Raw genomic sequence first — 23,197 nt, 5'->3', positions numbered from 1 at the left:
AAAGAATTCACTGCTTGCCTCTTTTTAAAAAAGATCCCCAAAAGAAAACTCCTAGGAATATTATAGCCAAATTCCATAGTTCCCAGGTCAAGGAGAAAATACTGCAAGCAATCAGGAAGAAATAATTTAAGTATTGTGGAAACACAATCAGGATAACACAAGAGCTAGCAACTTCTACGTTAGGGGATCAAAGGGCTTGGAATATGATATTCTGAAGGTCAAAGGAAGTAGGACTAAAACCAAGAATCACCTACCTGGCAAAACTGAGTATAATGCTACAGGGGAAAATATGATCATTCAATGAAATAGAGGACTTTTAAGCATTCTTGATGAAAAAACCAGAGCTGAACAGAAAATCTGACTTTCAAATATAAGAAGCAAGAGAAGCATAAGAAGGGTAAACAGGAAAAAGAAATCATAAGTAACTTATTAGAGTTGAACTATTTACATTCCTACGTGGAAAAACAATATTGTAACTCATAAGACTTTTCTCAGTATGAAGATAGTTGAAGGAAATATATATTGGTATATGTATACATACATATATATATATATGTATAGGAGGATGTATGAGTATATAAATATATATGTGAGTGTGGGCATCTGTATGTTCACGTATACACAAAGGGCACAGGATAACTTGAATATGAAGGGATAATATCTAGAAAATAAAATTAAGAGGTGAGAGAGGGATCTATTGGGAGAAAAAGAAAGGGAGAGATAGATTAGGGTAAATTATCTCATATAAAAGAGGCAAGAGAAAACTGTTACAATGGAGGGGAAGAGCAGGAAGGTGAAAGGGAATGGGACAAGCCTAAGGATGGAATAACATATACACTCAACTGGGTATCTTACCCTACAGGAAAATAGAGGGGCAGGGTTATAAGAGGGGGGAGGATAGAAGGGAAGACAGACTGGGGGATAGGGTAGTCAGAAGCAAACATTTTTGAAAAGGGATAGGGTCAAAGGAGAAAATAGAATAAGTGGGGGGGCAGGATAGAATGGAGGGAAATACAGTTAGTCTTTCACAATATAATTACTATGGAAATGATTTGGGTAACTACACATGTACAATCTATATTGAATTGCTTATCTTCCCAGTGGGGGTGGATGAGGAGGGAAGAGGGGGGAAAAAATCTAGAAATCAAAGTTTTAAAAACAAATGTTTAAAAATTGGTTTTTTACATGCGACTAGGAAATAAGATATACAGATACTGGGGTATAGAAACCCATCTTGCCCTACTAGAAAGTTAGGGAGGTGCAGGGGGAGGATATAAAAGAGAAAAGATTGGGGGAAGGTGTATTCAGTAGGCTTGCTATTTTGGGGTGGAGGTAAGGGAAAGACAGGGAGAGAAAAAATTGTAACAAAATCTTATGAAAATGAATGTTGAAAACTAAAAATTAAAAAAAAAGGAATCCACAGGGTCCTCTGCATCATTAAGTACTGATTTTTTTTTTTTTGTGGAGGGCAATTGGGGTTAAATGACTTGCCCAAGGTCACATGGCTAGTTTTTGTGTTAAGTGTCTGAGACAAGATTTGAACTCAGGTCCTCCTGACTACAGGGCCAGTGCTCTATTCACTGCACCACCTACCTGCCCCAATTTTTCTTCTTATTATTTATTAATAGATTTCTGGGCTCATTTAGATGATCTGGAGGCCATAGTGCCTTCTGTTATTAATATCTTCTCTACTGATCTGATTGTGTTCCAGTTCTTTAACTGAGTTTTTTTTCCCTCTTGAGAACCGGTAATTTGAATTTTTCCTCCCTCACATATCACTCATTTTCTGACAAGATCTTTGCCCATCATTACCTAGGGCTGAAGAATCTTGCTGGAGAGATTTCTGGATATATAACCCAAGTGCAAATATTTAAGACATCTGTTGGAACAGGGAGACCAATTCAGGGCAACTGCTTGTGAAAAATAACAGCTCTTTAGCAACCTTTCGCTGCTTTTGTCTATCTGTAATCCAAGGGCACCCATTAGAGCAGTGTTTATGTATTTATATGTAGCCACAAAGCTTTAATGCCTATAGGAAACTAGACTGGTTTGAAGTACCTTTGTACTATGAGAATTTGAATCTTTATTAGGTTCTTAAATTTCTGTCTTAACAACAAACCTCATGACTCAAAATCTTGAAATGATATTGGCATAAACAAAATAAAATTAAAGCAGCATTCTATTTAGTAGAAAGAACACTAGAACAGAATTTAACAAGTCTGAGTATTAAGTCTAGCTCTTTAACTAGTTCTGTGGCCTTTAAGTCCTTAAGCCTCAGATTTCCTTATCTAAAATGAAAATATTTTTAGAATTCCTTCTAGCTTTAAAATTCTTTCTAAACCAACTGAATTCCAACTCCTAACAACATCATTAACCTTTCCTCTCATGGAATTCTTCAAAGATTCAATTAGGTTCAAATGAACAAACATTTATTGAGCACCTACAATGTCCAAGGCACAATAGTAGGTACTAGGTTGTTCTTTTTTTTTGTTTACTCATATCCAATTCTTTGTGACCCCATGGACCATAGTGTGCCAAGACCTTCTATTCTCCACTATCTCTGAAGTCTGTCCAAGCTTATGTCTGTTGCTTCCATGATATTATCTAGTATCACATCCTCTGCCATCCCCTTCTCCTTTTGTTTTGAATCTTCACTCTTTTTCAACATACACTGGAACAAACAGAAAAAAACCAAACTCTATCCTGGAGTTTATATGGGGGGGAGGGGGAGGGATGATGTATGTAAACAAACATTTAAAGATAATTTGAGAAGGAGAATACATAATGACTAGAAGTTAATGACTAGAAGTATAAGGAAAGACTTCCCATGGGAAATAGCATCTGGGCTAACCCTTGGAGGAAGCTAAGTATTCAAAGACATGGAAAGAAGGCAGGAGTACTTTCTAGGCATGGTACGGCATGTCATTTGATTTTGTTTGAGGGTAGTGACTATGGGAATAGAGAGGAGATGTTGTGAGGGTAGAATTAATAAGCCTTCACAACTGCTATGAGGGAAAGTGAAGAACTAAGGTTGATTCTGAGAGATAAACCTGAGAGACATACAGGATGGTTTGTCATCATTCAGGTTTCCCATTCCATCTTGCACCTAAATGACCTCCATGACTTCAATATCCTCTCTTCATCTCTACCTCATTCAATCCTTAAGTTTCTTTTAAAGCACAATTTGAGCACCATCTCCTTTCCTAATCCCCCAAGTTATTAGTATTCTCCCTCTCAAAATTACTTTGTATTATACTGTACATACCTTGTATTTACTTTTGTTTTGCTCAAATAAAACTTGAAAAATGTACTTAAATAATACTGTTTTGTCCTGTCCTTGAGGGAAGTGTCCATTTCTTTTTGTCTTTGTAATCTCTGCATCTATCACTGTCCCTTTTACCTAATAGGTGCTTAATAAATATTTCTTGGATAGAAATGCTAAACTGGATAAGGTTTGGGGGAGTAGGGAATAATTGGTTTTATTTGGCACACTTTAAGTTGGAGATAATGATAGGATATACAGGTAGAAAAGCCTAGCAAGTAGCTGTTAAAGATAAAATCTCAGGAAAGAAATGATAATTCTGAATGTGTATGTATGTATAGATATAGATATATGTAGAAGTCAAGAAATATTCAGTGAAATACTCAGTGAATCTATGAAAGGTCATAATATAACCATGAGAAATGGGTAAAGAGGGAAAATATGAGCCCAAGAAGGAGGACAGGACACAGAAGGATGATGATCAAGCCAAGTAAACTTAGAATGAGTATATCATACTAGAAAGAGAACCAGAAAAAAAGTAGTGTCTCAAAGAGCCAAGGGAGGAAAAATCTATGTATTTTCCAATCAGGAACATGAATGGATGGAAATGGCAAGGTACTACATTTTTACATAAATGAAAGGAAAAAAAAAACCCACCATTCTCTCACTCTACTTTTTTTTTTAATAAGGAAGAATATTGTACAAAATAAACCAATTAATATCTAATCAGTATTATTCTGCTGAACAAAAAAAAACTGAGAAAAAGTTTAATGAAAACTAATATTCATGCAATTTTCCCTACTGAGATAATTGCTAAAGAGAGAAGCCTGTAAAGTGAACACTGATTTTCTACAAATATACTCTTTCCCTTTATTGGGGTAGCAACTATTGAGAGCATAAGATAAATTGCTACCAAGAAGAAAATTGGGTGTGTTTTTAGGACATAGTTGTAGAAACCCAGAACTCCCATGATGACCAATGAAGTTTGAAGTTTTTAGGGAGATGAATCAGACAAATATCACCCAAATGGCTTTCAGTAGTGACCATGTTACTTCTTTAAACTAAATGCAAATCTGAACATTCCATTTTTTGCAACAGGTACATATATTCAAAGTTTTCCAAAGCATGAACTGGTATGATTCTATTATACTTTACAAACTCTATTACTAAGGGATGAAAAAGAGCTCTGAAACTTTTTAATGCTAACATTAAAACTGTTTATTTCCTGATATGGACATCTGGCAAATCTGACCAAACTGAATCAGAAGAAGCCACTCATTCCAAGCCCTAGAGTATAGCTATAAACTTAAAAAAAAAAACAAATAATGATGTAAATAGAACAGCGAGCCTTCAATGTCCTGAATGATTGCATAAGTGTTCATATGTCATCCTTGTAGTAATGTGCCAAATGTTATTAAAATACAACTTGAGAGTAAAGGATAGAATTACCTTTATAATGAAAAACAGGTAAAGATACAAAGACAGACTGCTATACAGAGAAGGGCACTCAATTGTGAATGAGATTTTAATTTATTTCAGTCAATCAACAATTATTTATTAAGTACTTATCCACGTGCCAGGCACTACATTATGAACCACTGAGTAAGTATGAAACATCCTTACTCTACGAGCAAGGGACTTAAATTCTAAGCAGGCTGGCAACAAGTAGATATACAGCATAGGTTAAAGTAAAAAAGAATATAAATGTATACAAAATTATTAAATACAAGATAGGGGAGGAAGAAAGTAGCAGCTGAGTTTATCTTTAAGAGTCTAAGGTAATGAGAAAGAGTATTGAAGGAATATGGAGTGTCTTGTGAGAGAAATAGAAAGAAGACCAGTTTGGCTGGATTACAGAATGTAAAAGGAGTAATATCGAGCAGAGCTAGAAAGAAAGGTTGAGGCTAGGCTGTGTATGGCCTTTACCTTTTTTCTACCTGTTCATTAATGTTTATTTGTCCTTCTTAAACTAGTTGTGACTTTTTTTTTTATAATTCAATTTTTATTTTATTTTCAGTCCTGAATTCTCTCCTTCCCCTATGCCCTACTAGCTGAAAAGGCAAGAAAAACAGAATCCATTAGAAGTATGCACAGTGATACAAAACAAATTCCTGCATTAGTCATAACAACCCCCTTTCTCTCAGTCCCCCAAAAAAGAAAGAGATGAAAATATGCTTCAATTTTTACTCTGACTTCATCAGTTGTCTATCTGGAAGTAGATAGCATGTTTTGTCCCAAGTCCTTTGAAAGTGTAGTTGGTCATTGTGGGAATCAAATTTACTAAGAACTGATTATCTTTACAAGGTTGTTGTGAATGTATAAATTGTCCTCCTGGTTCTGATGATTCACTTTACATATCAGTTCACATAAGTCTTACCTTTCATCATTTCTTACAGCACAGTATTTCACATTCATAAATCACAACTCGTTCAGCAATTCCTGAACTGATAAGCACCCCCTTAGTTTTCAATTCCTTGTCACCACAAAATGAGCTACTATAAATATTTTTGTACATATAAGTCATTTTCCACTTCTTTGATCTCCTTGGTGTACTGTATTTCTATGATACTGCTGGGTCAAAGGGTATACACAGTTTAATAGTTCTTTGGGAGCAGTTCCAAATTACTTCTGAGAATGGTTAGACTACTTCACAGCTCTCCACCAACAGTATATCAGTGTACCTGGTTTCCCACAGCCCCTTCAGCATTTGTCATTGTCCTTTTTTGTCATCTTAGCCAATGTGAGGGGGTTGAGATGGTACCTCGGGGTTGTTTTAATGGGCATTTTTCTAATATTTAGTGATTTGGAGCATTTTTTCATATTGTCTATTGATAGCTTAGATTTCTTCCTCTCAAAACAGCCTATTCATAATACTTGTACCATTAATCCATTGGGGAAAGGGTTTTTTCCTTATAAATTTGACTCAGTTACCTATATATTTACAAATGAGATCTATATAAACTTCATGAAAAAAATTTTTCTTGTTTTTTTGTTTCTATTTTGGCTGTACTTGATTTTTTGTGGGAAAAAAAAGCACTTAATTTTATATAATCACAATTAGCCCTTTTACTGCCTGTGAACCCCTCTCTTCTTTATCAAGATCTCTGAGAGCTGGGGCAGCCAAGTGGCATAGTGAGTAAGAGCACCGGCCCCAGCATCAGGAGACCTGGGATCAGTTCCAGCTTCAGATACTCGGCACCCACAAAAATAACTGGCAGTGTAACCTTGAGCAAGTTACTTAACCCCAATTGCTTTAAAAAAAAAAAAGACTATCTCTGAGAGTTAATTTCTTCCACATTACACCAATTTTCTTATGACATCACTCTCTGTTTAAATCATGTTTTAATTTTGAGCTTATCTTGGTATACAGTGTGAGATGGTTATCAGCTTCCAATTGCTTCAATCTAATTCTGAAGGAGTTATTCTCTTCAGTGAGTTTTTGACATTCCTTTTCCATCTGGCAAATTCAGCTTTTTAAGGCATTCTTCTCCTCATTGGCTTTTTGGGCCTCTTTTGCCATTTGAGTTAGTCTATTTTTTTAAGGTGTCATTTTCTTTAGTGTATTTTTGGGTCTCCCTCAGCAGGCTGTTGACTCACTTTTCATGATTTTCTTGCATAATTCTCATTTCCAATTTTCCCTCCACTTTTCTTACTTGATTTTCAAAATCCTTCTTGAGCTCCTCTATGGCCTATAATCAATTCATAATTTTTTGGAGGCTTCTGATGCAGTAGTTCTGACTTCACTGTCTTCCTCCTGCTCCATGCCTTGATCCATTTTGTCCCCCAAAAAAGGATTCTATGGTCTGTTTGTGCTACCATTACTTGCTCATATTGGCAGTCAATTACTTGACTTTTGAGCTCTTTGTCATGGTAGAACTCTGCTTCCAGAATATGTCCCAAATTGCTGGGGTTTTCACAACTGCTGGAGCTATTAGCTGGGCACCCTCTCTACAGCCCCCACCAGCTCTGGTTCACTGGTCACCCACCTCAGGACCACCACCCAAAACCATGATCCAGATCCAAGCAAGTTAAAGCAAAAGTGATTACCCTCTGAATGGTCACTTGGTCCCCCTACAATCTGCAGGCCCAGAGCTCTGGAAGCAGCCACAAGGTGGCAGCTGCATGGCCATCACACCTCCATTGCTTCTCACCCCAAAGGCAGGGGCCAGACTGCACTTATCAGTCCCGTCCCCCTCCCCAACCCCTTCCAAAAGAGTTCCGCCGTGACCTTTTACTTTGTCTTTGAAGTTTATGAGTTCAGAAGTCTGGAAACCACCATAGCTACTGATGATTCACTCTCCTGAAGTCTGCTCAGGCCAATGTTGGTTGGGGTGCCACCCTAGGGCTAAAACCACACCATTGCAGGCCTGCACTCAGCTTGGTGCAATAGACCCTTCCTACTGGCCTGCCAGGCTTCCTTCAGCAGGAGGTTTGTTTCTCTCTGTCACTTTGTAGGTTCTGTAGCTCTAAAGTTTGTTTAGAGTCATTTTTTACATGTATTGGAAGTGACTGGAGTGGAAGCCCACGTCAAGTTTGTGCTTCTACTCTGCCATCTTGGCTCTCCCATGAGATGGTTATCTACACCTAGTTTCTTTCAAATTACTTTCCCGTTTTCCCAACAGTATTTGTCAAATAGCGAGATCTTTCTCTAATAGTTGGGATCTTTGGGTTCATCAAATAATAGGCTACTGTACTCATTTGCTTCTATATATTGTGTGCCATCTGTTCCACTGATTAACCTCTCTACTTCCAACCACTCAGTACCAAATTTGTGTTTTAAGAATTATAGCTTTGTTGTATAGTTTGAAATTTGATACTTCTAAGTCTATTTTTTTTTCCACTGATTCCCTTGACATTCTTGGCTTTTGATTGTTCTAGATGAATTTTGTGATTATTTTTTCTAGTTTTATCATGTAATTATTTGGTAGTTTGACTGATATGGCAATGAACAATTAAATCAATTTTGGTCTTTTTTGTTATACTAGCACAGCATAGCCATAGGCAATGAAATTTCTCCAATTTTTTAGAAGTCTTTATTTGTGTGAATCTTTTTGTAATTCCGTTCATATAATTCTTCCTTATAGGATTTTAAAAGTTAAACAGAGGAGTTTACGTTTATGCTAAAGGCACCAGGAAGCCACCTGATTTGACTGAGCATAGCAAGCACATGGTCAGATCTGCACTTAAGGAAAATTACTATGGCAGTGTGTGGAAGATAAACTGTAGTGGGGAAATATGAGGAACAGAGACCAATTAGGAAGCTATCAAAGTGAAAGGTGATTAGGACTTGAACAAACAGGGTAGTTGTGAGTGAAGAGAAAAGGCCAGATTCAAGAGATGTTATGAAGGGAGAAAATGGCAAGATTTAGTAACTGACTATGTGGGACAAGGGAAAGTTAAGAAATCCAGGATAACACCAAGGTTTTGAACCTGGGAGAACAAAAGGATGGGAATCACTTTGACAGAAATACAGAAGTTTGGAAGAGAGTAGAATTTAGTGGAAAGAGTAAGAGTTCAGCTTTGGATATGTGGAGTTGAAGATGTCTCCAAGACATCCAGTTTGAAATGTCTAATAGGCAACTGGTATATCAAGACTGAACCTCAGGGTAAAGACTGTAGCTGGATATGTAGATGGAGAAAAAACCTAGAAACAGAGATAATAGTTCAACCCATAGGGTTGCTAAAACAGAATACAGGAGAAGAGGGTCTAGACAAAACTTAGGTGGAATAGTGGACAAAGTAGGGGTTCTAGAGTCAGGAAAACCTGAGATCAATCTCTCCTCTGAAACTTACTAGCTGTATGACACTGGGTAAATCACTGCCTGCTTCAGTTTTTTCAACTGTAAAACAGGGATAAAGTAGCACCACTCTGGGTTGTTGTGAAGCTCAAATGAGATAATATTTGGAAAGTGCTTAGGATATTGCCTTACACATAGTAAGTGTTTAATAAATACTTATTTCCTTCCTCTGGAGAATATCCATGGTTAAGGAACATGATATGGATACTGAGCTAGCAAAGGAGACTTAGAATGAGAAAAAAAAAAACTAACAGGGAGGAAGCACACCAGGGTAAAGAAGTTTAACAAAAACACAAAATATCTAGGAAGAGAGGATGGTCACCAGTGTTGAATACAGGAGATTGATTAAGAAGGATGAGGATAAAGAGAAGATTATGAAAAGGGATAATTAAGAGATTGTTGGTAAAGGTTTTTCAAGAATGGGGAGAGTCTGAAAGAGGTACCAAGAATGGAGGATGATAGAGGATATAATTGCAGGGATCATAGGCACATTTAAAGGAGAATGGCTGTCACTTTGTCAAAGATTGGGGGCACAGAGGAAACAGTAGAGGATAATATGAAGGGATTATAAAATGAAGGGAATGGGAAAAGACCTAGCTTATATGATAGGTTTTTAAGATTTAGTTTTAAGGGCCTATTAAAATTTCTTTTAAGAAAATAATCTGGCATTTCATATTTGAAAAATCTAATAAACCTGATAGTTGATATACACACATACACATATATTATGAAATTTGAGTATATAGCATAGTAAAACTTACTAAACAATAACAAAAAATTTAATATGCCTTCAAAAGGATGCAGTATGTAAACATTAATTTATTAAAGTATATTAATAAATTTATTAAATATAAATTTATTAAAGTATATTAATTTACTTTAATAATATCTTATTTTTCTCCAATTACACGTTAAAATAGTTAACATTTTTTTAAGTTTTGAGTTCCACATTCTATCTCTCCCTCCTCCCTGAGATGATAAATTGTATTAATTTAAACATCAAATGGTAGAATAAAAGAATTAGAAGAAACGTACAACATACATTTTGAACACACCTTTCATCAGAAGATTATAAGTAGACTAGTATTCATTCAGCAAGCCAAAGGACAAAAACAAACACTTTCTACCTTTAATGGGTAAGTGCACATGGGATAGGTAGGTACTCCCACTTCTGGTGTAGACCACAAGAAGATATCTTCTTATCCTAGGGATTTTCATCCTTCAATGTGGCACTGTAGCTGATGTGTTAGGCCTGGAGTCAAGAGTTCAAATCCAGCCTCAGATACTTACTAGCTGTGTGACTCTGGGCACGTCACTTAACCCTGTTTACCTCAGTTTCCTCATCTGTAAAATGAGCTAGAGAAGGAAATGGCAAACCACTCCAGGATCTTTGATAAAAAAAAAACAAACCTCCAAATGGGGTCCCAGAGAGTTGGACTCAACTGAAATAAATGAACAATATCATGCCTATTTGATAGGCAAATGAATTAAGAGAATTTGTTACTAATTCAAGATGAAATTAAGAGTAAGTACATGGTTCTGAAAACTAAAGTAAAACAGTTTTATTTTTCTTTTGCTCAAACTAAGTTCCACTGCTCCACTCCTATGGTAATGCCCTATGCTCCATCTTTCAACAAAGAGATGAATGAAAATGAATTCATTAAGTGTCTACCATGTGCCAGGCATTGTCTCTGGTGTTGAAGGATACAAATATAAAAGTGAGATAACCCCTGCCCTTGACTAGCTTACATTCTAATAAGAAATGACATAAATAAAAGAGCGGTGGACAGAGAAGGGAGTTTTGGTCTGAGAAGTTGGAGGGCTTGTGAGTGAATAAACAGGACAGTAAATTGTCATGCCTTCTACAGTAGTAATGATAGCACTGATTTGATCACTATTCCCAGAGAAAGAGCAAGAGGCAAAAAAAAAACATGGGGGAATAGCAAGATGACAGGGAAGGTCCTTGTTTCCATGTAGGTGGCTAGATAGTATTTGAAATATAGCCCTGGAAACAGCTAGATACAGTGAATTAGGTAATTTTTTTGAGTTTTATGATCTCTGTCCTAGTCTGGTGGGCAATTGTTCTAGCTGAGAAGAGGGGGAAAAGGCAGAGCAGATGGCAAGATGCTGAAGTACTGTACATTTATTGTTAAGAAAACAAACTTGCAATGTCCAAAGTCTTCTAAAAACCATTTCATAGGAAAAACCTTCCCTTCCTTAAAGCAAAGATCTAGACCTGAAAGACCTTGGAGGTCATTTAATCTCATTCCTTTATTTTCAAGATATGGAAAATTGAGGCCTAAAGAAGTGAAGTTACCTTCCCAATGTCACATTGATAATAAGTGGCAGTCAGAATTCAAACTCAGGTCCTGTGACCGGAGTTCAGTACATTTTACACAGCATCACCCACAGTCTCTCTACTTAAGTACACCCTATTTATTATATGACACTGTTTCCCTGTTATAACAATAACAATATAATACAAGGATTTTATAGATATCAAAGTATTTCTACATATATTATTTAAGCCCCTTAACCTGAAAGCTTCCACAACCTACTAAGGGCTATCTGATGAATGAATGAGCTACTCTCTTAATGTAGGTTTTCTTCCCACTAGACCACACATACCTAATAATCTAAATATAATCTTTTGTTAATCATTTGAATCAATATCTAATTCCAAATTCATAACCCTGAACTTAAACAATTTGTAATATGCTATATCTTTACAAAGCTTTCCATTTCCAACTCTTGCACACATATTATTTCATTTTATCCTCAACTCTGTGAAAAATAGCTGAGTACTATTAAACCCACTTTGTAGATGAGAAAATTAAAGTTCACTGACTTGTAAACAGAACTGGCAGAAGAATTTAGTCTTGCCTACTTCCAGTCCACCTGATCTTTCCAATAAAACATACCAACCAAGGTTAGTAAGAATATTTGGGAAAAAAATAAATTCTCAATGTCGTCAGCTCTTAAAAAGCAATGAAAACCAGTTACAAGTTCTAAAGGGTCCCAAACACAAAAGATTAACAACATACCTAAAATAGCAGTGATAGTATAGCAACACCAGCTAGTTGTTCTCACCTGAATTCATAAGTTTCCAAAGTTGGTCTACTAGTGCTTCGTTGCATAAAGGAGAATCCATGTTCTTAGTGAATGGTGGATTCCTTGTAAGCATGTTTAAAATCTTGTGCCTGAGTTAAAATAAAAACAAGCATTCTTTATAGAAGATGAACAACTCCTTCTAGATCTCCACAAAGTCTTATTTCAATTGTGTAAATGACATAAGTTCCTAAAGGGTACAGTAGTGTAGTTATAGGATCTGGCAGATCACATAATGTTGGAAAGTTTCTCATATGGTCTGGATGACAGACTGATTTTCCCAAGGATTAGTCTAGCTAAGTGTGGAAAGGCTCATTACCAAAAGGCTAACTACTATGGTCATGGTAACCCATGAAATAAAGAAAACCTAAGATGGCCCTCAGTCTTACACCTTCTTCTCCTTCCAGTAATGGTGGCAGTGACAGAAAAAGAGAGCAGAGGGTGCTAAAAATAACAGTTTTTAGACCATCCATGAAAATTAAGTTAATTATTTATATTCTAAATATATAATTACTGTCCAATTACCAATAAATTAACATAGTACTACGAGTAAAGGAATCATATCAACATCGGCATTTTCAGTAAAAATGAAAACAGAAAATAAAACAACTTGAAAATGAATGATCCTTAAAACCTTTGAAAAGAATTCTCAAAGGCTCTCCTTATACAAGCAAATAAAGGAGTTGGTTTTCCTGTGTTTAAAGGTAACAAGAGACATTATTTCATGGAATCAATTAGTCAACTCATAATGCAATGCCCACTATAAGCATTTGAATAAATCAGCATAAAAATGACAACTTCTGTACCACCTGTGTCAGAGAATGAAGAATCACAGAATCAGAAGTAAAGAAACATGACAAAGAACTTGGTAAGAATCTCCAAACCAATTTGACACTAACTTTAGTATCTACAGACTACAATACAAAGATGAATATGGGGAGTCTTGAAAAACAATACTTTTAGAAAATGTGGCACAGGAATGAGAAACTAGAGAGGTCAAAGGCTTACAAACAACACAGAAGTTTCAAACCTACATTTCATGAATATTTTCTTCAAAAAGAAAATCAGAAGAAACTGGACATGACAATTATTGAATAACATTACAAAAAATAGATTCATTATACTCTAACAGTAAATGCCTGATGACATGAGTCAATTCTGAATCAGCTCTCTAGTGTACAGCCAGACCAACAAATAATTAGGACAAATATCAAAATCAATACTAAATGAAATTGAGGAATAAAAATAAGTTAAGGCAAGCAATTAAAACAGCTACAACTTAACCTATTTAAACAAAACTGACCTACAGGCAAGTAACAGGGCAGGAACTGTGGAAGAGGTGTGAGCCAGGATTGTGGAGCCAGACATGAGAGCAGAACAGAGCCACAGTGTTGTCCCTGACCCAGAGAGGGGATTGGAAACTCAGACTCAGCCCTGTGGGCATACAAGAGCTGAAGCACTATTGCTCTAACCCCAAAGAAGGGATCTTGGACTCAGTGCAAACCGGAACCTTAGCACTGTCCCCTCCGTTCCAGAGAGGGTGTAACAGACCCAGCCTATGGACACAGAGGTCTCTGCACTGCCCCTCTCACCCAAAAAGATTTAAGATTGGACATTCATCCCACAAATGAAGAACAGAGATTATCAGACTGCACTGATGCTCCGAACCTACAGAGTTTTCCAACTAGCTGACAAATGCTAATGCCAGCAACTGTCTACTAGGGCTTCACACTGGGGGCAAGTCTGCAATTATGTTGTCTAGATCCTAACCAGAGTCTAGAACCTGGAAAGCTCAGGAGGGTTACAGTCAGCCCATTACCAGAAACCATATGGAGCCCTGAAAGTAAGAAACTTTCTGGTATGAATGACTCTGTTATCCTTGAAGAATACAAACTGCAACACTAAAAGAAGGTAGTAGCAGAAGGCAGGACAGGTCAAAACCATACAAGGCCCGCCTGACAGGCTCTTGAGAAATGCACAGAGCCTGACTCTTTATTAAAGTTTTCATTTGTGGTCAGGGAGAGGTTGTGGCTTGCCTTGGTCATATAGCCACTAAGTATTAGAGGCAATACTTCCTTACTTCAAGGCTGGTACTTTACTATGGGACATTGCCTCTCACTTTAAAAATAACTGAAGTAGAAGGATATTATAGTCTGGTTTAGAAAAGAAGAGTGATACCATATTACAGGTTCTTTGTGATATAGCAAGCTAAATTTTCTTTCTGTAAAATTGATTTCCCTGCAAAAGAAGCTATATCTCAATCTACAAAGTAATGAACTCCATTATATTGGCTTCTAGTATATAAGCAAATGTTTTTTTAGGAATTATTTGCTCAAATACAAACCAATAAAAATGGACAAGTATGTAATTCATATAACAATTCCTTACTTTCAAAATCATAAAATGGCTTGTTTTTAAAATTGTCTAAAAATTATTCTAATCTATTTAAGATGGGGCAGCTAGGTGGTGCAGTGAATAGAGCACTGGCCCTGGAGTCAGGAGAACCTAAGTTCAAATCCAGCCTCAGACACTTAACACAAAAACTAGCCTTGTGACCTTGGGCAAGTCACTTAATCCCAATTGCCCTCCAAAAAGCAAAAAAAATTAATAATAAAATTAAATAATCTATTTAAGATGTTATAAACATAATATGTCACAAGTAACAAATGTAAACTAACCTTACATAGGGTACAGGATCATTCTGAATCATGTTAAGCAACCACTGTAATTCTTCATAACTTCTATCCACTGTTAACAAAAAAATTACAATAATCAGTAGCAAGTTATGATTTAATCAACAAATCCCTGCCAAGGCCCATCTTAAAAATTATCTCTTTTCTTAACTGGAGAAGTAAACTCTCCTGCCTCTGAGATTCACAGCATTTTGTACATTTCTTTTCACACTTTCCAAATGTAAACTGAATTACATTAATCTTTGTACTTATCTGTTTCTTACTAATGGAGATTTTTGTTAAGAGGATTAAGTAAGCTTGCACAGGAATAACTGTTATACAAACTAGACTAACAAAGTAAAAGATATTCCTTTTGGTATAATCTCCCTCATATCTTGCCCAGCATCTAGAAAAAAAAGGTATTTAAATATTTGAAAACAATAAAATGTAAATAAGACAAATATTAGTGGAGAATATCTACTAATCATTTGGAATTGAGAACAGTAAGAAATCTTTTGTATTTCATACTGCCTTCAACAAATCTATCAAATTTTGAACGTTGCTTTTAATAAAGCCACAGATTCTATCAAATGGAAGGAACTTCCAGTGGTCATCTCCAAAACCGAACAAGAATCCCTTCATTACATCCATGATGAGTGGCTATGCTACCTCTGCCTAAAGACCCTCCATGGTGGAAAGATTACTTACCATCCCAAGCTGCCTAATTCAATTTTAGAGTTCTCAGTATAAAAAAATTGTTTCCCCTAAACGCAAGCCTAAACCATAAACTTCCTACTTCTGTCCTCTGAGGCCAAAAAGAAGTCAATTCTGCTCTCTTCCACATAAAAACTCTTCAAATACTTGATGACACCTAGTATGTCTTAAATCCCCTCTTCCTAGGCTAAATCTCCCTAATGCCTTCAATCATTTAGATTATAAATTCCTTGAGGGCAGGAACGATTTTCATTGCTGTTTTTGTCTCCCCAGCACATGACAGGGTGTTCAATAAATGCTTCTTTAACTGACTATGCCATAAATCCACCACACAGTGTTCAACTCTAACCAATCTCCAGTTTATTTTCTAAAATGGGGTGTTAAATTGACACACTACTTCCATGAAATAAGGAAGGAAGAAATCCAAAGCCATCTCCCTGAACAATATGTCTTTCTGGATGGAACTTAAAAGGTTGTCTCAGATTTTAGCCCAATGTCCTACCTTATTAGTATCTTTTGGGCTCCTAACTGTCGTTTGATGTGCTAATAATTCCTTTAACTTTCTATTATCTGAAAATTTGATAACTATGCTCTTCATCCCTCCACCCAAATAACTGTAAAAATGTTCAACACAGATTCCTGGTGCACTCTATATCAATTTATAAAGGAGGAGTCTGTGTCTTAACTCACCTTAAATACTCACTCAGTTCCATTTCTCAAATCAACAGGGTTATGGTAACCTTTATTTTTAATTTTCAATTCAGTTTCTTCCTTTTCTAACCTTAGAAATTATTTAATTCTTCTACTATACCATCAAATAGGTGCAGTCACCAAATCATGCTGACAGTAAGCGAACACCCCCTAGTTCACATTGTAATTATTCACCTCCTGTTTCTGTTGAGCTTTTTAGCAATAACTTCTGCCCTGTCACTCACTCTTTGAAAGTCATTTTTTCCTTTTCAGAATTATATTTCTTCTTTGGTCAGGCAATATAATGGAATGGAAAAAACACTGGGTTTGGAGTAAGAAGCCTTAGGTTCAAAGCCTGGCTCTGTCTAGTAACACCTGTATGGCCTCAGGCATGTTACTTAGTCACTCTGGCCTTTATTCCCTCATCTGTTAAGTGAAGCAGTTGTAAATGCCTTCCCTCTTCCCTTCCAGCTCTCACAATTTATGAACCTATATTCTAAATCCTGGCATTTATTCCTCTCTCAGTTTTGCTAATTCAAGTAGTAGTGTTTAACTAATAAATTAATAATTTTGGTCAATTCATTATTCACATGCAAGTGACAAATTCCATCTCAGTTTTACTGTTTTTTTAAAGTTTTCAATTATTCTGCTATCTCACTTTAAGGCAGCATTAATCATTTAAATACTTATTCCATTTATCATATTACCGTCCTCAATGGGTGAGGGTCTGAAGGAAGGAGACAATTGAGAAAAAAATTCAGATTTTTAAAAAAATGAATATTAAAGTACATATTTTTTTAAAAAAGCAAACAAAAGAAAAACAATTTCACATTACTGTAAGACTCTGCTTCCCAGAACAGAAACATTTGGGTAAGGAGATAATGATACTGAAGTTGAACTCCAAATATCTATTTTGTTTCAAAACAATAATTGGTGGTAATGTAAGGAGGTCTGTACAGTTTGTTTGTTAGTTTATGCTTATCCTTCATGACCTTTTCAACTAACAAGTCAAATCCCTTTCCCCCACCAAGATACCTAATTCAATTTTTCTTCTTTAGCATGTCCCTCCCTAATGATTTTAGTTCAATATTACAGGTTTAATTAATATAAACAGCTCCATGTTAAAATGTCTAGTATAAGATATTTTCAGGAAACATAAGTTTAAATAAGTTCTACAATTACATTTTGAAGATATCCCTCTCCTGGGTCAATTTGATAAATATTAAGTAACAATCTTATATTGATAAGTATGTGCCTAATACAAAGACTGATTAAAAAATATAATACCACCACTACCACCACCATCATATCAAATAATGTCCCTTCCTTTCTATTTTAAATCAGTAGCAAAAGCACTGGATTTATAGAGATCTCACATATATGTCCTAGCTCTACTTACTACCTATGTAAGACATTAAGTAAGTTACTAAATCTCTCTTATTCTAATCTTCTCATTTATAAAACAAATAGATTGGATTGGTATATAATTAAGATCCCTTCCAGCTCTAAATTCTATAATTGTATCAACTAATAATTCCAAAAACTTCAGAACTGATACCATCCTGTTATTTTCTTATTTGAAAACATCAGTCTTTATCCAATATGTGCTATATTAATCAATAAGCATTTACGTAGCATATACTTATTTTCATTACAAAAATAAAGCTTTGAAAATTTTCACAATATCCCTTAAAAATAATTTTATATCTTTAAATGTATCTGTTTTTTGAATAGGGCTGTAATCAAGGGAGATAATAAAAGCACCTACCTACCTCCCAAGGCTGTTTTGAGAATCAAATGAGATAATTACAAAGCACTTAGCAAGATGCTTAGCATATGGTAAGTGTTATATAAATGCTGGCTATTATTATTATCATTATTATTCATTATAAGATGATTATGCAGGAGTCTTACCTCCCTGGAATTATACAGAAAGTCAAGGAGAAAATGACTTGATATTTTCCATTTTGAGATTTACAAACACATTTTTTGCTCCTCAAGAAGTTATCGGGGATAAAATACATTACTATTCATTTGTAACATCATACCTGGCTATGAGGTAGCATTAAAGAAACTAGTAGGAACTAGAAAAGACTAGTAAGCATTTTTTAGCTCAGATTATGGAATACCCAAGCTGCAGTATATGGGGCAGATGAGACAGATGATATGTGGATTGTCGGTATTGACTTAGAGTTCTGACTTAATTGATGGATTTTGAATCTTGTCACTTTAAGTATGAAACTTATTTTGAATTATTTCTTGAACTCTCAGTATCTAGTTAAATGAAAACAGATTTTTTTTAAGTAATGAATTTATAACCATCTTTCAAAGATAGCAATTCCTGTCCCAGTATTATTCTTCTAAAAATTGCAATCCACTTAAAATTTTTTAAAAATGGAAACAGGACAGAACAAGATACGTTACAGTTAAGGGAGGTCAGTGTCAACAAAAGCTTATTTAAAAAACTACTATCAACCAAACTTAAAACTTAATTCTCAGTTGGAAGCTACCTAATGCAAGGTGCATTTAAGCACCTTGGAGTTCACCTTGACTACTCATAGTGTAGCCAACTAAGTAGTTAAATAAGTGTCTATTATTTTACGTAAGAAAATAACTTTAAAATGGGAAGCTGAGATAAATGGAATTTTAAAAGGTCCTTTACTATATTTTGAAATGCCTTTTCTCCTCCAATTTTCTCAGCATTACTATTCAAATAGATTTTAACAAAATGATCCTTTCCTTGTGAAATGGTCCTTCTAGTTAATGGGCTAGCTATATAAATAGGGTCAGGTAACTAACAGGGGAACACTGCTGCTTCATAAAAACAAAAGTCTGTTTCACTTCCTAAACCTGTTGTTATTTGAAATATAATATTTTAGGGTTCTTCTGACATCTGCCCTATAGTGTCATCTGTTCCAGCCAAACTTAAATGTCTTTGATGCATTTAGCTTATTTTTAAAATTTTGTAGGGTAACTAGATATTACTTTGGGGACCAAAGACAAGTCTGGCCTTTGATACAGTGCATCTTTTATGAGCCTGAACAAGTGCTTCCAGTTGCCTAGACTTCTGGCAAATGTAATAGCTAACAGAAAGGTTTGTTTGGTCAAACAGGTACCTTAAATTACAAGAGTTCAAAGTTTCAAATTTTATGTGCTCAGAATTGCTTAGGTCATTTTTGTCTTGCAAGATATCAGAATCTAAGCACAATACTAAATAGACTTCAATGATTCTTGGCAAAAGTTAATAAGCTGCAATGACATACCCAACCTGTACCCCCAAGCTTACTTTTTATTCTCATAATAATAATAATAATGAAAATAGTTCCCTTAGTAAACTCATCCTTTAAAAGTTAAAAACAACCTGTGTTTCATGGCTTCTAGTTTGGACTTCTTTTAGATGAAGTAAATCTTCCTATAATGAATTAGCTTTATTTTATTTCTAGCACCTCAGAAAACGGCATAAGAGATAGTCTGATACTTAAGCAAAGAAATAAGCCTCTTTTTGAAGTATTTTTTTTCCTGGAGGAAAAAGATTAATATTCTATGTGTACAGTGAAGAAGTTAGGTATATATACTCATTTATAGACTACAGACTTTTGAAAGAACATAATTAAGAATCAGACCAATCAGATCTATACATAAATCTCCTGGAAAGCCCAAAGCTATCCATAATGTTAATTCTTTCTTTTTTGGTAATGATTATAAAGATCCAAGATTCAAACAAAATTTTATCTTAGGAAAAATATTACCATGAAGAATTTCGCCAGCTTTCTGAAATAGTATTTTAATATAAAAAGAATTATTAAATAACTATCTTGTAGCCAATGAAAAAAGATTCATCAACATCAGAAGAAATGACAAAAATGTCATTCTTTCTTGAATTGAATGAGTATAAGTAAAAAAATTACCTTTGGTGTAATCAACAACTGCTTCCAAAGCTGCTATTCGAATGTCTACAAAGTGTCCATACTCAGCATAAGACTTAAAGAGGGTAGGATCACTTGGCACATGCCCATTCTTCTGTAGTACCCGAATGGCTCTCAGACAGCTAGGAGGAAAAACCATTAGTAATCTTCAAAAAATCTTAAGCAAAGTAAAAATTATTCCAAGCATAATTCAGTTCTTAATATTACAAATTTGTACTGTCATAGGAAATACTCACATTACAAAATATGCTTCAATTATCCTAACAACTGTAAAAGTTGTCTAGAAGTACCTATCTTTAAAAGCAAAGAAACCCCTATAACATGATCGCAAATCATATTTCAGAACTCATATACATGGTTTAAACTTATATTTAAAGTAATATATTCTAATTAGGTAAACAAGATAGCAAATTAGAAAAATAAAATTTCTTTAGTATAAAATTTGATTTAACTATTTTGTCCCAATATTATTTATTGTTAATTTTTTTCTTTAGATAAAACCACACATGCAAATTTATAATTTCAGGCATTATAAAATAACATAAACTTCCTAAACATTTCAAATTGTTAGCCTTATAATATGTTCATATGTATCTTACAACAGATATTATAACATGTATTTTAATTTTAAGCCAGAATTCATTCACAAGGTTGTCTTGCATCAAGTTCTAATTAAAATATTGTTTCTAGATAAATTTTAAAAGCTTACTTTCCCACACTGCTTTGAATATCTTTTCTTGTGAAATAAAATACATCAAGAATAAAACAGATGACATTTCCAGTGGCATAAAAGAATCTGTTGTGTAATAAGTATTTAATCGTACCTGACTGTGATGGTGTGTCTGTAACTGGGCAGAAGCTTTTCCATATTTAGGAACCTAGTGATTTCTTCAAGAATAAGTCGAACATCTGGATTTAGGTTATCTAATGTTCGAACTTCATTATTTACGCTGACTGCAGGTGTTACCGAGTTGGCAAGTGCATCAATCATTTCTGCACGATAATAATTATCTGAAAACTAAGCAAAAAAAAAGACAAGGGGGGAAGAAAGGAAGAAGAGAAATAAACAATTAAATAGTACCTACCACATGCCAGGCACTGATCTCATTTGTTCCTCTGAGTAACCCTAAGAGGGAGGTATAGTTGTTATCTCTATTTACTGATAAAGAAACTAAGTCAACAACAATTAAATGACTTGCCCAGGGTCACAAAGTAGGTATTTGGACTTGGTCTCTGGTCTTCCTAACTCAAAAGTCAGCACTTTATCCACTATCCTACTTGGCTGTTTCTAAATAAATAAACTAGAAAAACTATTTTTCTGGTCAAAAAATTAAGTGAAATATGTTAAGAGTATTTGGTAACATAATAATCCTCAAAAAAATTTCCCCTACAATTATGTGTCCTGGAATTTTATTCCTCAGTGACCTGCCTCAAGAGACATTGAAAAACATTTATTCAATGCTTAGGCTTAAAACAATTAATCTTGAACTTGTACAGTTACCTTTCTTTCATGGTAATAAATTTAAATTCAGTAAAAATATAATAAACTATTGTTTTCATTCATTATTCATCCACCTAGCCATCTACTAACTAGCTAAATTTTTTTCCAGTTATTTTTCAGTTGTGTTTGACTCTTTGTAACCCATTTGAAGTTTTCTTGGCAAAGATACTGGAGTAATTTATCATTTCCTTCTCCAGTTCATTTTACAGCTAAGGAGAGTGAGGCAAACAAGGTGAAATGATTTGCCCAGAGTCACACAGCAAGTAAGTGTCTGAGGCTAGATATGAACTCAGGAAGATGAGTTTTCCTGACTTCAGGCTCCACACTCCATTCATTCTACCACCCACCTGCCCTCCAACAAATATTTAATGCCTATAATATACAGGTACTATAGATACAAAGAGCAAAAATAATAGACCCTGCCCTTAAGAAGCTTGCAGTATACTAGGGTGGATTTGACATTCACAGATATAATTTTTTAAAAAACAGACTGATTGTAAGCAAAGGAGAAAGCCATAAAAATCAGTTACCAGTCAAAGTGTCTCATTTGTCAGAGGGAAGATTCAATTTGCCTAATTTCATTTTAAGGTATTTTGTTAAATTCACAGTATAATTTTTTTAAAAAAGAAAGTTGAGGTAAAATTTCAGAAAAGACACCTAAAAGCTGTAAGTACACTAGGTAACTGTCAAAAAATTTTAAGAGAAACCAGAATAATAATAATAATAATGATAAAGAAAATTCTTTATTCCCCCAGACAACTATGACTGAAGCCAGTAAACCACACTTACCCCCAAGTCCTAAGTATTTACTTTCTGTGCCCTCCTCTGAGTGCTAACCTTCTAAAAAGATCAATTTACATTTGGTGTCTCTACTTCTTCACCACACTCTGCAATGTTTTATAATCTGGCTTTCACACTCTTCTTCTCCAAAGACCATTCTTCTCCAAGATTACTAAAGACTTCATCATCACCATATCCAACTGCCCTTTTGGTTTGGTTTGGTTTTTTTGGTGTCTTCATCTTCCTTGATCTTTCTATAGCATATGGCACTGTACTTTCCTCCTTTCCCCAAGCCTTCCACACTGCAGTTTTATGGTACTCCAGCCTTTCTTTATCTTTTCTTTGCTCATTCTTCCTCTTTTTGTCATTCAGGATCATTTGATCACAAAGTCAGAGCTAGAAGGAATGTTAGAAAGATAGCCCAATCCCCTTAATGAACTAGTAAAGAAAGTGAGGTCCACCCAGGTAGTAAGTAGTAAGGAGTAAAGTTGGAATTCAAACTCAAACCTTCTGAATACAAATCCAGCACTTTTTTCACTTCTTCAAGCTGCTTGGCATAACAAGCTTCCCCAAAATGATTTGTCCTTAATCTTCTCACTTGGTAATTTCATCTCCTACCAAGATTTCAATGATCAACTCTATATAGAAGACTACAAAGTCAGCCCCCTATTTCTCTCCATAGCTCTGATCCACTTATCTCCAACTGCCTGGTGGATACCAAAAGTGACACTTAAAAAACTGATGAT

General features: G+C 35.0%; 1 protein-coding gene across 4 annotated transcripts in view; it reads right to left on the bottom strand.

Moving 5' to 3' along the window:
• Window positions 1-23,197, bottom strand: part of TAF2 (TATA-box binding protein associated factor 2) — an 88,406-nt gene that overhangs the window by 21,398 nt on the left and 43,811 nt on the right. For all 4 annotated transcript variants that reach the window (XM_069081009.1, XM_069081010.1, XM_069081012.1 and 1 more), the window contains exons 19-22: window positions 20,995-21,188; window positions 20,153-20,292; window positions 14,847-14,916; window positions 12,151-12,260 (exon numbers count right to left, since the gene is read on the bottom strand). In XM_069081009.1, coding sequence (XP_068937110.1) covers window positions 12,151-12,260; window positions 14,847-14,916; window positions 20,153-20,292; window positions 20,995-21,188 — 514 coding nt within the window. The remainder of the gene's footprint in view (window positions 1-12,150; window positions 12,261-14,846; window positions 14,917-20,152; window positions 20,293-20,994; window positions 21,189-23,197) is intronic.

This window comes from Petaurus breviceps, unplaced genomic scaffold (genome assembly GCF_028583685.1).
Source record: "Petaurus breviceps papuanus isolate PSGF00001 unplaced genomic scaffold, PetGlider_PUasm1.0 98, whole genome shotgun sequence".
In the NCBI taxonomy this organism is placed as follows: Eukaryota; Metazoa; Chordata; class Mammalia; order Diprotodontia; family Petauridae; genus Petaurus; species Petaurus breviceps.
Note: the sequence above shows the minus strand (reverse complement) of the source record. Positions and strands in the feature narration are given on the sequence as shown.